General features: G+C 36.4%; 1 protein-coding gene across 1 annotated transcript in view; it reads right to left on the reverse strand.

Annotated features, from left to right (window-relative positions):
- LOC103269164 (ATPase family AAA domain-containing protein 2B-like) overlaps positions 1-13,123 on the reverse strand; it is a gene marked incomplete at its 3' end in the record, with an annotated part of 64,201 nt that overhangs the window by 19,832 nt on the left and 31,246 nt on the right. Inside the window, exons 3-7 of the mRNA XM_008066746.1 lie at positions 12,275-12,324; positions 11,761-11,914; positions 8,800-8,902; positions 7,275-7,383; positions 3,728-3,844 (exon numbers count right to left, since the gene is read on the reverse strand). Coding sequence (XP_008064937.1) covers positions 3,728-3,844; positions 7,275-7,383; positions 8,800-8,902; positions 11,761-11,914; positions 12,275-12,324 — 533 coding nt within the window. The remainder of the gene's footprint in view (positions 1-3,727; positions 3,845-7,274; positions 7,384-8,799; positions 8,903-11,760; positions 11,915-12,274; positions 12,325-13,123) is intronic.

Consider the following 13,123-nt stretch of genomic DNA (forward strand, 5'->3'; position numbering starts at 1 on the left):
TCAAGTTTCAAATGCTCTAACAGCACAACAAAAATAAAAATTATGTGATAATACTATGAAGTTGCAAATAAACATTCTCAACAGATGCTAACTTAATCTTTGTGACTATGGATTAGACAAAGATTTATTAAATATAATACCAAAAGTATAATTCATAAAAAAATTGTTTTAATAAATTGGAGTTCACCAAAACTACAACATTCTGCTCTTTAAAAGGTTCTACTAAGAAACTAAATAATAAAACAAATAACCACATTGAAAAAAATGAGAAAAGGACTTGATCAGACACTTTACTAATTTAACTGTTGGAAAAAAAGCACATGAAAAGATGCTCAACACCATTAGAGAAATGTAAACTAAATCTACAAAAAAATACTCTCTAAATTTTTTTGGTGGGGGGAATTGGAGTCTCACTCCATCACCCAGGCTGGAGGGCAGTGGTACGCTCATGGCCACCACAGCCTCAACCTGTTGGGCTCAGGCGATCCTTCCACCTCAGCCTTCCAAGTAGCTAGAACTACAGGCATGTGCCACCATGCCCAGCTAATTTTTTGATTTATTGTAGAGACGAGGTCTCCCAAAGTTTCCCAGGCTGGTCTCGAATCCCTGAGCTTAGGCAATCCTCTCAACTCCACCTCCCAAAGTGCTGGGATTACAGGCTTGAGCTACTGCACCCGGCCTTAAAATTAAGTATATAGACTGACCACAAGTGTTGACAACGATATGGAGCAAATGGAACTCTCACACACTCTTAGTGAAAATGGTACAACTACTTTAGTAGAGAATGTGACAATTTCTCAGAATGGTAAACATATACCTCATCATAAAACCCAGTCATTTAACTTCATAAAACCCAGTCATTTAATTCCTAGGTATGTATTAGAAATATAAAAATGTATGTCCACACAAAGACTTATACATAAATGTTCATAACTTTACTTGCAACAGTCAAAAGTGCAAACAATCCTAATGTCCTTTAACAAATGAATGGATAGACAAATTGTGATATATCCATAAAATGGAATGCTACTCACCAATGCACACTAGGTTACATTCAACAACATGGATGAGTCTTATAATAATAATGTTGAGTGAAAGAGATGAAAAAGGAATATATGCTATATGATTCCATTAATATAAAAAGCTTTAAAATGTAAACTAACCTATAAGGGGGGGACCTCAAAAACCCCAGAATTTATTTGTTAAAAAACATGTATTTATTCTTATATGTTTAAACTTCAGTCACCTTCAAAGTACTCTCCATTTGATGCCATATAATTCTCAATTTGCTTTATCCACACCTCAAAGCAGTTTTTGAACTCGTCTATTCTGATGCCTTTCAGTGCTTCTGCCATTTTTTATTTTACCTCTTCCCCATCAGCAAAATGTTTCCCTTTGAAGGCATTTTTCATCCAGAGAAACAAAAAAAGTTGCTAGGAGCAAGATTGGGTGAATAGGGAGGGTGGGGCATGGCGGTCAGGTGGCTTTTGGTCAAAAACTGTTAGGCATTCTGCAGGGTGTGGGTAGATGCATTGTCATGGTGAAAGAACCAGTAATTAGTTTGCCACAACTTGGGAAGTTTCTCCCACAAATCATGATGCAACCATCTTAAAACTTCCAGATAAAAACTGTGGTTGGCCATTTAATCTGAAGGAACAAATTCCAAGTGTACTGCAAGGGGCCTGCCCTCCAAAAGATAATCCCGGTTTTTTGAGGTACCCCCTTGTATAGAGACACAAAGCAGATCCGATCAGCAGCTGTCTAGAGACTAGGAGTGGGGAGGCACAAAAAGGGATAGGAGTAGATTACAAGCAGGCACAAGGATTTTGGAAGTTGATGAACTTGTTCACTATCTTGGTTGTGGTGATAGTTTCATAGGTATATTCCTATTTCAAAACTTGCCATAATGTATACTATAAATATATGTAGAAGGGAAAAAAAATCTCTTCTCAGATATTTGAAATAAATAAATGCAATAAACTGTATTTCGATTTTACAACTGAAATAAAATTCAATGAAGCCTTTTTAAATAACTTTCTTTAAAAAAAGATGTAAGTGAATCAAGAAATAAAATGATGTAAGAACTATTGTTTGAAATCTTTTATCTGCCATAATACACCTCCCACATTGTTTTCTGTGACAGGGACTCCTAACTACAGTAGAAAGATATCTACATATTTAGGCAAGATTCTATAGAGATACCTCTGACACACCCCTTCCAGAGAATCAATCATTATTTCAGAGATAAGATTTGAGAAGACTGTTTTCTTCCTTGAAAACATTATTCCAAGTGAAAAAAGATAGACAAAAAGTCACATATAAGCAAATCTACAGGGAGAAAAAGATTAGTGGTTGCCAAGGGCTAGGTGAAGAATGAAATACAAGTAATTCCAGTTGACCCTTAAACAACACAGGTTTCAACTCTGTGGGACCACTTATACATGAATATTTCTCAACCAAACGCAGATCAAAATACTTAAAAGTGCTCAATAAGCTATACAATGTAAGAGAAAAGCATTGAGTAGTATTTATTATAAACCCTTTGCACTCGATTATATCTCGTGGATCACCTAGCAGCAACTCAACCACACTTTTTTATAAAATATCAAAAATGAATCACTTCATATTAAATAGCATAGTGTTGGCTGGGTGTGGTGTTTCAAGCCTGTAATCCCAGCACTTTGGAAGGCCGAGGTGAGAGGATTGACTAAGCCCGCAGGTTCGAGACCAGCCTGGGCAACTATGGTGAGACCTTGTCTCTACAATACATCAAAAAATTAGCCAGGCATGGTAGCGCGTACCTGTAGTTCCAGCTACTTGGAAGGCTAAGGCAGAAGGATAGCCTGAGCCCAGCAGGTCGATGCCGGGGTGGCCATGAGCATGCCACTGCACTCCAGCCTGGGCGACGGAGTGAGACTCCAACTCAAATAAATAAATAAATAAATAAAAATAGCATAGTGTTGAAACCAATTATCTTATTCCAATGATATTTGACTTATAATGGAATTTGGGTCATGGAGGAACTTACTTATGACAAAAAAAATCAAAATTTTTATATCTTATATTTTTCTAACGTGTGGTAATAGAAACGGTAACTGACATGAATTGCAGGTTCTTTTATATATGTTGTACAATAGTGGTGTCTTCTTATTCGAGCAAAAAATGCAGTCTCATTTTCTTCCTCCCACATTAATAATATGTAATTTACTGTCCAGTCTGTAGTCGAAGACAATGTGGAAGGACATACTCATCATTCCTAAAAACCACTTCTCAACTAACTTATCAGAAGCTTGACAAATTTCAAATGTGCATAGGTTTTTCATTGTTTCTTCAAGGAAACACACATTTTTAAAAAATCTGTGCTTGAATAGGTTTGTCCTGTATGGAATCACCAGCAATTTCTTTACGTCCCTTGAGAGGAGATATCCAAGTGGTTTACTAGATTTAAAATGTCCCTTCAGAGTGGACATACGAGTGCAAAGATTTAAATATAAGTTTCCATAAATAAAATGTACATGCTCTATGTACATTAATCTTACTACCATGTACTGTTAATGCTTTTTCAGTTGCTTGTGTGCATAGAAGTATATGTAGGAAAGGATACCATATATGGTACCTGCAACAGATTTCATTGTTTTAAATTCAGCAGTAATAATTTTTTTAAAGGGGTAGAGCAGAGTAAAGTACCCAACTATAAGAAGGGAAAAAGTTACTTAGAATAACTCACCTATTGGAGGTGCCTGGTATCGATCCACTGTTTTTCTCTGTCTCAAATTATATGGTCTATCATTCTCTTCGCCTTCTGCTTCTTCAACTTCTATATCTCCATCTTCTTCTTGAGATTCTAGTTTCCCCCAAATGAAAAGGAAAAAAGCACTGTTTTAATCCAAAAGCACTGTTCTACTCTAGAACTGAATATTTACATTTTATCCATTATTTTTTCTTCACAGGTGACATTTAAGTGCCAATATTTTATATAAAGCATAAATCAATATAATTACAAATCAACCTAGGCAGATATAAAAGAAAATGCTTTGCCTACCAATTATCAATACAATTTTCCTCTAAATAAGTTAATGTGATCATATTTGATCCCTTGATTTACTTAGGAACTTTTAATCTCTTTAGACATACAAAGCAATACTAGAAAATAGACCTAGCCGGGCTCAGTGGCTCAGCCTATAATCTCACACTTTGGGAGGCTGAGGTGAGTGGCTTGCTTGAGCCCGTAGGCTCAAGACCCGCCTGGGCAACTTGGTGAGACCTCATCTCTACAATAATTCAAAAAATTAGCTGAGCGTGGTAGCGCGCGCCTGTAGTTCCAGCTACTTAGAAGGCTGAGGCAGAATGATCGCCGGAGCCCAGCAGATCAAGGTTGCAGTGGCCGGGAGTGGCCACTGCACTCCAGTCTGGGCAACAGAGTGAGACGCCAACTCAAAAAAGAAAATAGACCTAAAATCTTACCAAACTATAGCAAACAATCAATGCTCTATTAACCACTAAATAAGGTTAGCATTTAAATACCACCTTGTCATTCAAGAAAATATGGTTACAAGTAATTACTAATGCTATAGAAAGAGCAATTTTTGTTGATAGTATAATGAATGATAAGTTAGACGTGCTGATAATAGATTGGATTGGTTACATTTGGTAGGAAAATGCAGGTAGGTATTGGGAGGGAGCATGAAACAGACTTCTGAGGTGGTGGTCATAGCTTCACTTTTGTGACTGCTTTATGATAATCATCTACCAGTACACTTAAAAATAAATTATAATGTATATAACTCCTAAAAGCTTTTTTTAACCCTTTGTACTCAGAGACATCTCATGGATCACCTATCAGCAATCTGACTGTACTTCTTTACAAAACAGTGAAAAACAAATCACTTCATATTAAATAGCATAGCACTGAAACCAATTATTTTATTATAATGACATTTGGCTTATAATGGAATTTGGGACATGGAAAAACTTATTTATGACAAAAAAAATCAAAATTTTATATCTTATATTTTTCTAACATGTGGTAATGTGTGAAACAGTCACCAACATGCATTGCAGATTCATTGATACATGTTGTGCAATAATAATTTGTTTGACGTCTTCCATCTGGTATTCTTCTATTCCAGCAGACAATTCAGTCTCATTTTCTTCCTCCCACATTAATAATATGTAATATACTGCCCAGTCTGTTGTTAGAAGATGTGAAAGGACACACCTGTAATTCCTGAAAACCACTTCTCAACTGATCGATCACAGTTCAGCATATATTCCATCTCTTTATTTGCTCTTTTGTGTAATTTGAATGGAAAACTTCAAGGAAACATACATTTTTGAGAAATTTGTGCTGGCATAAGTTTGTCCTGTATAATCACCAGCAATCTCTTTATGTACAAGTGGTTTACTAGATTTATAATGTCCCCTCAGAGGGGACATACGAGTGCAAAGGGTTAAAAAATAGTTTAGCTGGCTGGTGGGCGCAGTGGCTAACACCTACAATCCAGCACTTTGAGAAGCAGAGGCAAGAGGATTGCCTGAGCCTAGGAGTTCAAGACCAGCCTGGGCAACTTGGAGAGACCTCGTTTCTACAATAAATCAAAGTATCAGCCGAGTGTGGTAACGCATGCCTATAGTTCCAACTACTTGGAAGGCTAAGGCAGAAGGATCCTGAGTCCAGCAGATCAAGGCTGCAGTGGCCGTGAGCATGCCACTGTACTCCAGCCTGGGTAACAAAGTAAGACTTCAACTCAAAAAAAAAAAAGAAGTAGTTTAGCTATAGCTATGTGACATATAATTACAGTTAAAATAAAAGTCTAAGCCAAATACAGTGGCACATGCTTGTAGTCCCATAGTCCCAGCTACTTGGGAGACTGAGGCAAGAGGATCACTTGAGTCCAGGAGTTGGGAGACCAGCCTGGACAGCATAGCAAGACCCCTGAACTCTATTTTTTTTAAAAATGAAATTTGCTGAAAATGTACACGCATATGGTCCTCAAATGTAATATACTTTAACCATAAGAATTGTCAATATAAACAAACATAGGAAAAATTTAAAGCTGTCAGTGATGCTTAGGAAGGCAGAAGACTAAAACTGCAAAGGTCTTTATATTTCACTCATGACACCTGAAAACTTCTTTCAAGTTTTGAAAATGTTTTATTGTTAGGTTATAGAGAAAAACTGACAAACACAATATTTATCTAAATAATATTATGAAATACTTACACACAAATAAGTTTTCTAAATCTCCAAAACATTACTTTTTTTAAAAATGTCTGTACAATTGTATACTACTCACTATGGGCAAAAAATTCTATATACGTCATACCTACTTTGCAAACTCTATAAAGGTATTCATCTACTTTGCAAACTCTACAAAGGTATTCAGTTAATGAAAAGGCAAAAATCACATTATAAATCTGTCTCACCTATACTGATTTTCTCCAAAGGAAGAAATATAGAGGTTCTAGCTGTAACAACAATAATATTTGCTCAATAAAGTAACTTCATCAGAAATATCAGCTCTTTAAAATTGGCTAATAAAATATTAATTATAGAATCTGAAAAACAAATGCAGTCTTCTTCATCTAAACTACACAAATGATGGGAACTAGTAAGATTCCCTTGTAAAGTACCACTACTCTGCATTTACAATATACCAAATGTCCTGAGAATCCATTTCAATAAAGATGAATGCCTACAGTGTACTGGTCATCAATTTATAATCCACAGGGCCAATGTGCTTTTCTCATGTCCCCAGTTCCAGCCCTACAAATTCAGTCTGCGGTCTTTTGACAGAGGCCTTGGAAAAGAACAGTACAATCCCCTCCACTATATTAGCAGACCCCCTTTCTCTAAACTTTACCATTTACTCCTTAGTCTATAACTAAATTTGAGATCCACAAAATCAGAGATTTAGAAACTATGGATCGCAAAATAATCTTCCAGTCAGAAGGTACCTAGGTACAAAAGAGGCCTCACTTAACAAGCAAATTAACCATGACAAATGCCACACTAGACCACTTAAGAATTTCCAATTACTAATTAAAATATATTACATAATGTATAACGTACAGTTAAAAGCAGTTTTCCAAATGAAGAAAATAAAAACTCAGATAGCCAACTGAGTTTAGATTATTTCACATTATACAATATAGACCTCAAAATCCAAAAATCATATACCTGACAATATTATATGCATATTACTTGTATATATTACTTTTCTTCCCTTCCACCTGAACTTTCTAATATTTATTTCATAAGGTGCTTTACAAACCTTCTTCTTCACCCTCAGTAGAAACTTCATGATGATTCTGTATCCCATAACTATTTCTTCTCAGTGACTTTCTTCGCCTTTTCACTCTTGAATACATATCCATGTTTTCCTTTTAAAGAGAGAAATCTGTCAAATTTTAACATGACATTAAGTCTCAGCTATAAATAGCATTAACTCAATGGGACATGCCCTGAGTACCTATTGTCAAGGGAGAGGCTCGTGAAAATAGAGATTCCTCAATTCAATAAATATAAGGAACAAAAGGGAAAAAATATTAAAGTTAATATTTAATATTTAATTTAAATATTTGTAAAATTATTAAAGTTAATATTTAATATTAAAAATTAAAAACACAATGCTATCAACATACTTTCTCCCTCAAGCAAATTACAGCCTAGCAGGAGAGAAATAAGGCAAAGCACAACTAACTATAAAAGAAAGTAAAGGTCTGGCACAGTGGCTCATGCCTGTAATCCCAGCACTTAGAGAGGCCAAGGCAAAAGGATTGCTTAAGTCTAGGAGTTCAAGACCAGCCTAGGCAACAGAGTGAGATCTCATTTCTAAAAAATAATAATTTTTCTAAAAAAAGCCAGCCTAGGCAACATAGCAAGACCTTGTCTCTACAAAAAATAAAAGTTAGCTGGGCCTGTAGTCCCAACTACTCAGGCGGTTGAGGCAGAAGGACTGCATGAGCCCAGGAGGTCAAGGCTATAGTGAGTCATAATTGTGCCACTGCACCCTAGCCTGAGTGACACAGTGAGACCCCAACTCAAAAAAAAAAAAAAAAGAAAAGTAAAATAATTTAAATAAGTTAAATGTCATAAAGAGGCAGAAAGTACTCTAAAACGCAAAGAGAAGACTCTCCTCTCATTATAAGGGGAAGAAAGGCAGCATATGAAGTAAACCTTGAAACAAAGACAGAACGCTTAAGTTGCTAACCAGAAGTTTTAACAGGAGTAAAACATATGGGAACAAGAATGGTTAGTTTAAATTTAAGCAATGGTGTGTGAGAAGATAAAGTTGAAACCAGATCATATAAAAGTCAAGGTACTTTTAATTAATTCAGTACACAATAAAGAACTGTTAAACGTTCACATCAGACATGGTGGCTCATGCCTATAATCCTAGCACTTTGGGAGGCTGAGGCAAGAGGATTGCTTGAGACCAGGAGGTCTAGATCAGCAGGTCTAGATCAGCCTGGGCAACATAGTAAGACCTTGTCTCTACAAAAAAAAAAAAAAAAGTTATATTGCAAAATTTTTTTTTAAGTTTACATCAGAAAAGTAATAGAATACAGTGTTGACTCATCTGGCAAAAGTGTAAAGAGTCTTTTGGGGAATGCTATAGAAAGAGGGGAATGGATAAAAGAAGCAAGTAACAAAATCCCCAAATAAGTTGGAAATGAAGAGGAAGGAACAACTATGCTAATTAAAAAAAAAAAAAAATCCAACTACTTCAACACCCTTTTAATTCCTCAATCAAAATCAAGAATGTTTGCCAAGACTGCTGTAGTTAATTTACTCACAAATTCTGTGTCTGTCCACATTCGAAGTCGTTCTACTTCTCCTGATCGACGATTCCGTCGGATGTTAATGTTGTCCATTTCCTGTAGTACAGCTTCAGCAGTACTACAATCATATAATAAAATCAGGATCTAGACAATGGTGGGACTATACACTGTGTCATACACATGAAAGAGCTCTTAATGAAAGCATAATGAAATCATCCTCTAATATTCTAATATGTAACTATACATAACATTCCAACCAAATAACTCTTTCATAACCAGTATCCATCAGAAAACAGTGCCCAATTTAAAAAAAAGATACAAAGAAACCAGAACGTGTTCTACCTTGATATATTTTTTAAAACAAAACTTTCCAGGGACTGGGCACAGTGTGGCTCATGCCTGTAATCCCAGCACTTTAGGAAGCCAAGACAGGAAGACTGTTTGATGCCATAAGTTCGAGACCAACCTGGGCAACATAGTGAGATCCTTCTTTAAAAAAATAAGAAAAATAAAATAAAATTAATAGAATTAAAAAATTATGGCCAGGCATGGTAAATCACGCCTGTAACCCCAGCACTTCGGGAGGGAGAGGTGAGAAGACTGTCTGAGTTCAGGGGTTCAAGATTAGCCTAAGCAACATGGTGAGACTTTGTCTCTATAATAAATCAAAAAATTAACCAGGCGTGGTAGTACATGCCTGTGGTTCCAGCTACCAGGAAGGCTGAGGCAAAAGGATCACCTGAACTCATCAGGTTGAGGCTGCAGTGGCAGTGAGCGTGCCACTGCACTCCAGCCTAGGTGACAGAGCGAGACTCCAACTCAAAAAAAAAATTAGCCAAGCACAGTGGCACACACCTGCAGTTCCAGCTACCTGAGTGGCTGAAGCAGGAAGATCACTTGAACCAAGGATTTCGAGGCTGCTGAGCTCATCAGGTTGAGGCTGCAGTAGCAGTGAGCGTGCCACTGCACTCCAGCCTGGGTAACAGAGTGAGACTCCAACTCAAAAAAAAAAATTAGCCAAGCACAGTGGCACACACCTACAGTCTCAGCTACCTGAGAGGCTAAAGCAGGAAGATCACTTGAACCCAGGAGTTCGAGGCTGCAGTGAGCCATGATCATACCACTGTATCCCAGCGTGGGTTACAAAGCGAGACCTTGTCTCTAAAAAGTTTCTCTAATAATAATAATAATAATAATAATAACAACTTCACAAATATGAGGTTTATAAGGTTCCAAATAAATAAATCTATAATACCACTATAAAAACTGACTACTAGATCCCATAACACTGAATAAAAAGACCTAATTCCAGTCTAGGCAAATAGTGAACCCTCGTCTCTACAAAAACATAAAAAATTATAGCCAGGCTCAGTGGCTCAGCCTGTAATCCCGCACTTTGGGAGGCTGAGGTGAGTGGATTGCCTGAGCACACGGGTTCAAGACCCGCCTGGGAAACTTGGCAAGACCTCATCTCTACAATAAATCAAAAATTAGCCAGGCGTGGTAGTGCGCGCCTGTAGTTCCAGCTACTTGGAAGGCTGAGGCGGAAGGATCGCCAGAGCCCAGCAGGTCGAGGCTGCGGTGGCAGGGTGCACGCCACTGCACTCCAGTCTGGGCGACAGAGTGAGACTCCAACTCAAAAAAAAAAAAAAAAGAAAAATTAGCCAGGCATGGTGGCACATGCTTGTAGTCTCAGCTACTTGGGAAGCTGAGAAAGGAAGACTACTTGAGCCAGGAGTTCAAGGCTACAGTGAGCTGTGATCATGCCACTACACTAAAGTCTGGACAACAGTGATACTCTGATTCAAAAACAAAAAGACCTAATTAAATATTTTTATTTGAAGATAGTATTAAGAATACCACTGTATAAAATAAAAGAATTTGTAAAAAGTTTAAAGCTACTATAAGGTTAATTGAAAGGATATTTTTAGAAATTAGAGCAGAATACTAACACCCAAGAAATACATGCTAACATGTACAATTTTTATCTCTTTAATAAACACTTATATAACATTTAATATGTGTCCAGATACTGATCAAAGCACTTAACAAATAACTTATACCCAAATTTCATAGTATGTTACCACTACAGAATGCAATTTCCTCTCCTGTCTAATAGGGATCATACTGACCTCCCTCTCCAGGCTGTTGTAAGGATTAAGTAGGATGACGTATTATCTGAGAAGAGTAAGGCTTTATGAATGTAGGTGTTAAGCTGATAGTCAGCAAGGCTCACTCACTAGCTAAGAGACTCAATCCCACATACCCAGTCTCAAAACACCTTCAATTCAAAATCTTGACTAAGCAAAACCACTATTTACAAAACATCAATAATGGAACTTAATGCTACTTGAAAATTAGCAAAAACACACTTGTTAAATGAGGAAATATCAAAGGAATATTGTAGCGAAGACAAAATAAAATTACTTATCATTTAACTATGCATAAGACTTAAAAGAGACAAGAAGAGTCAGGAGCAATGGCTCACATTTATAATGCCAGCACTTTGGGAAGCTGAGGCAAGAGGATTGCCTGAGCCCACAGGTTCAAGACCAGCCTGAGCAACATGGTGAGACTGCGTCTCTACAATAAATCAAAAAAATTAGCTGGGCATAGTGGCGTATGCCTATAGTTCCAGCTACTTGGAAGGCTGAGGCAGAAGGATCACCTGAGCCCAGAAGGTCGAGGCTGCAGTGGCTGTGACGGTGCCACTGCACTCCAGCCTGGGCGACAGAGTGAGACTCTGACTCAAAAAAAAAAGAGAGAGAGAGAGATAAGAAAACTAGCTATTACACAAATTATATTAAACTGAATAAAATGACTAAAAATCTGACAATCATGGGTACCTACTGTTAATTCAAATTAAGTATTAAAAGAGTTGTAATGTATTGTTAAGTCAGTGCTTACACTTGTTTTTTAACATAACAGGCTTTAAAAAATCAAATATGAAACTGCTTACTGCATAAGCATTCATACCTATTTACTAGTTGATCAAATAACAAACTCTGGTTCACGCTTTCAAATCTGTTTTTCCTGGAACGACAACTTTTTCTAACTTCCATGTCACCATTTATACAAGAAAGGTCCCCATCTCCCTTCTTTTCCCCTCGAAGGGGATGGCTTCGAAGGGCTACAAAAAGAGAGATATTTATATTTCAAAGTACACAGTACAAAAAGAAAGAAAAAGAAAAATCAAAAAATTACTTTTAAAAGACTACAAAAAGTTGAATATTACCTCTTAAATGGCTTCAATATTCAATAATCTAAAATTTCTATAACTGCTTTATAATCTGTCATAATAATTTAAATGATTACAGTTATACTGATTTCTCAAAGTTTAACAATTGTGCACATTTTTACTATGACTGAAATTCAGTCATTTCCAACTGTATGTTGGGCATACTATTAAAACAATTTTCCCCACTTTAATGCTTTCTATAACACCATTATAAGAATTTCAATAAAACCAGTTTCATAATAAAATACTCACATAAGCTACTATGTCCGTTTGGTAATGTAGCACCAGGCTGAGAAGTTAACCTAGAACACAATTATATTTAATATGCAAACACATCAACTTTTGTTTCGATAAGCAAAAAATGTAATACTGCTGGAATTATTTTAATATTTCAAGTGTTAGTAATATTACTTTTTAAACTGTACAGATAACCTTTTTTAAACTCTAAGATTAGTAATATATCATTAATAAAATACACTAGCTAGTTAAAGAGCAATTTTATTACTTTACAAAAAGCTTTAATAACATGATAATAAACAAAATTTACTCCACTGTCAATTCTATAAATTAAAATCCCAATGAAAAGATTTAGGCTTAACATTCACCATGAAAGTAATCGAGTCTATATATAGCAGTGGTCACACAAATTAACTATTAGTTTTGACTGACAAAATAAAATTCAAACAATCACATATCTATTAATATAATAAAGTATAAGAAAAAAGTGCTTGAACGCCATTATCATTTAATACTTTCTTTAAAATATTTTGTTACACATTCTAAACTGATAAATAAAAATAGTCAATTTCTCAAAACAGTCATTTTTACATTCTCCCTTTTGGATGGAGGAAGAGAAATGTAAGTCATTTGAAAGATACTAAAAGGGTCATCAAAAGATGAAGACTTAGCCGGGCTCGGTGGCTCAGCCTGTAATCCCACGCCTTTGGGAGGCTGAGGTGAGTGGATTGCCTGAGCATGCGGGTTCGAGACCCGCCTGGGCAGCGAGACCTCATCTCCACAATAAATCAAAAAATCAGCTGGGCGTGGTACCGCATGCCTGTAATTCCGGCTACTTGGAAGGCTGAGGCAGAAGGATCACTG

This window comes from Carlito syrichta, unplaced genomic scaffold (genome assembly GCF_000164805.1).
Source record: "Carlito syrichta isolate Samal-C Ts95f unplaced genomic scaffold, Tarsius_syrichta-2.0.1 Scaffold309094, whole genome shotgun sequence".
NCBI classification, from domain to species: domain Eukaryota; kingdom Metazoa; phylum Chordata; class Mammalia; order Primates; family Tarsiidae; genus Carlito; species Carlito syrichta.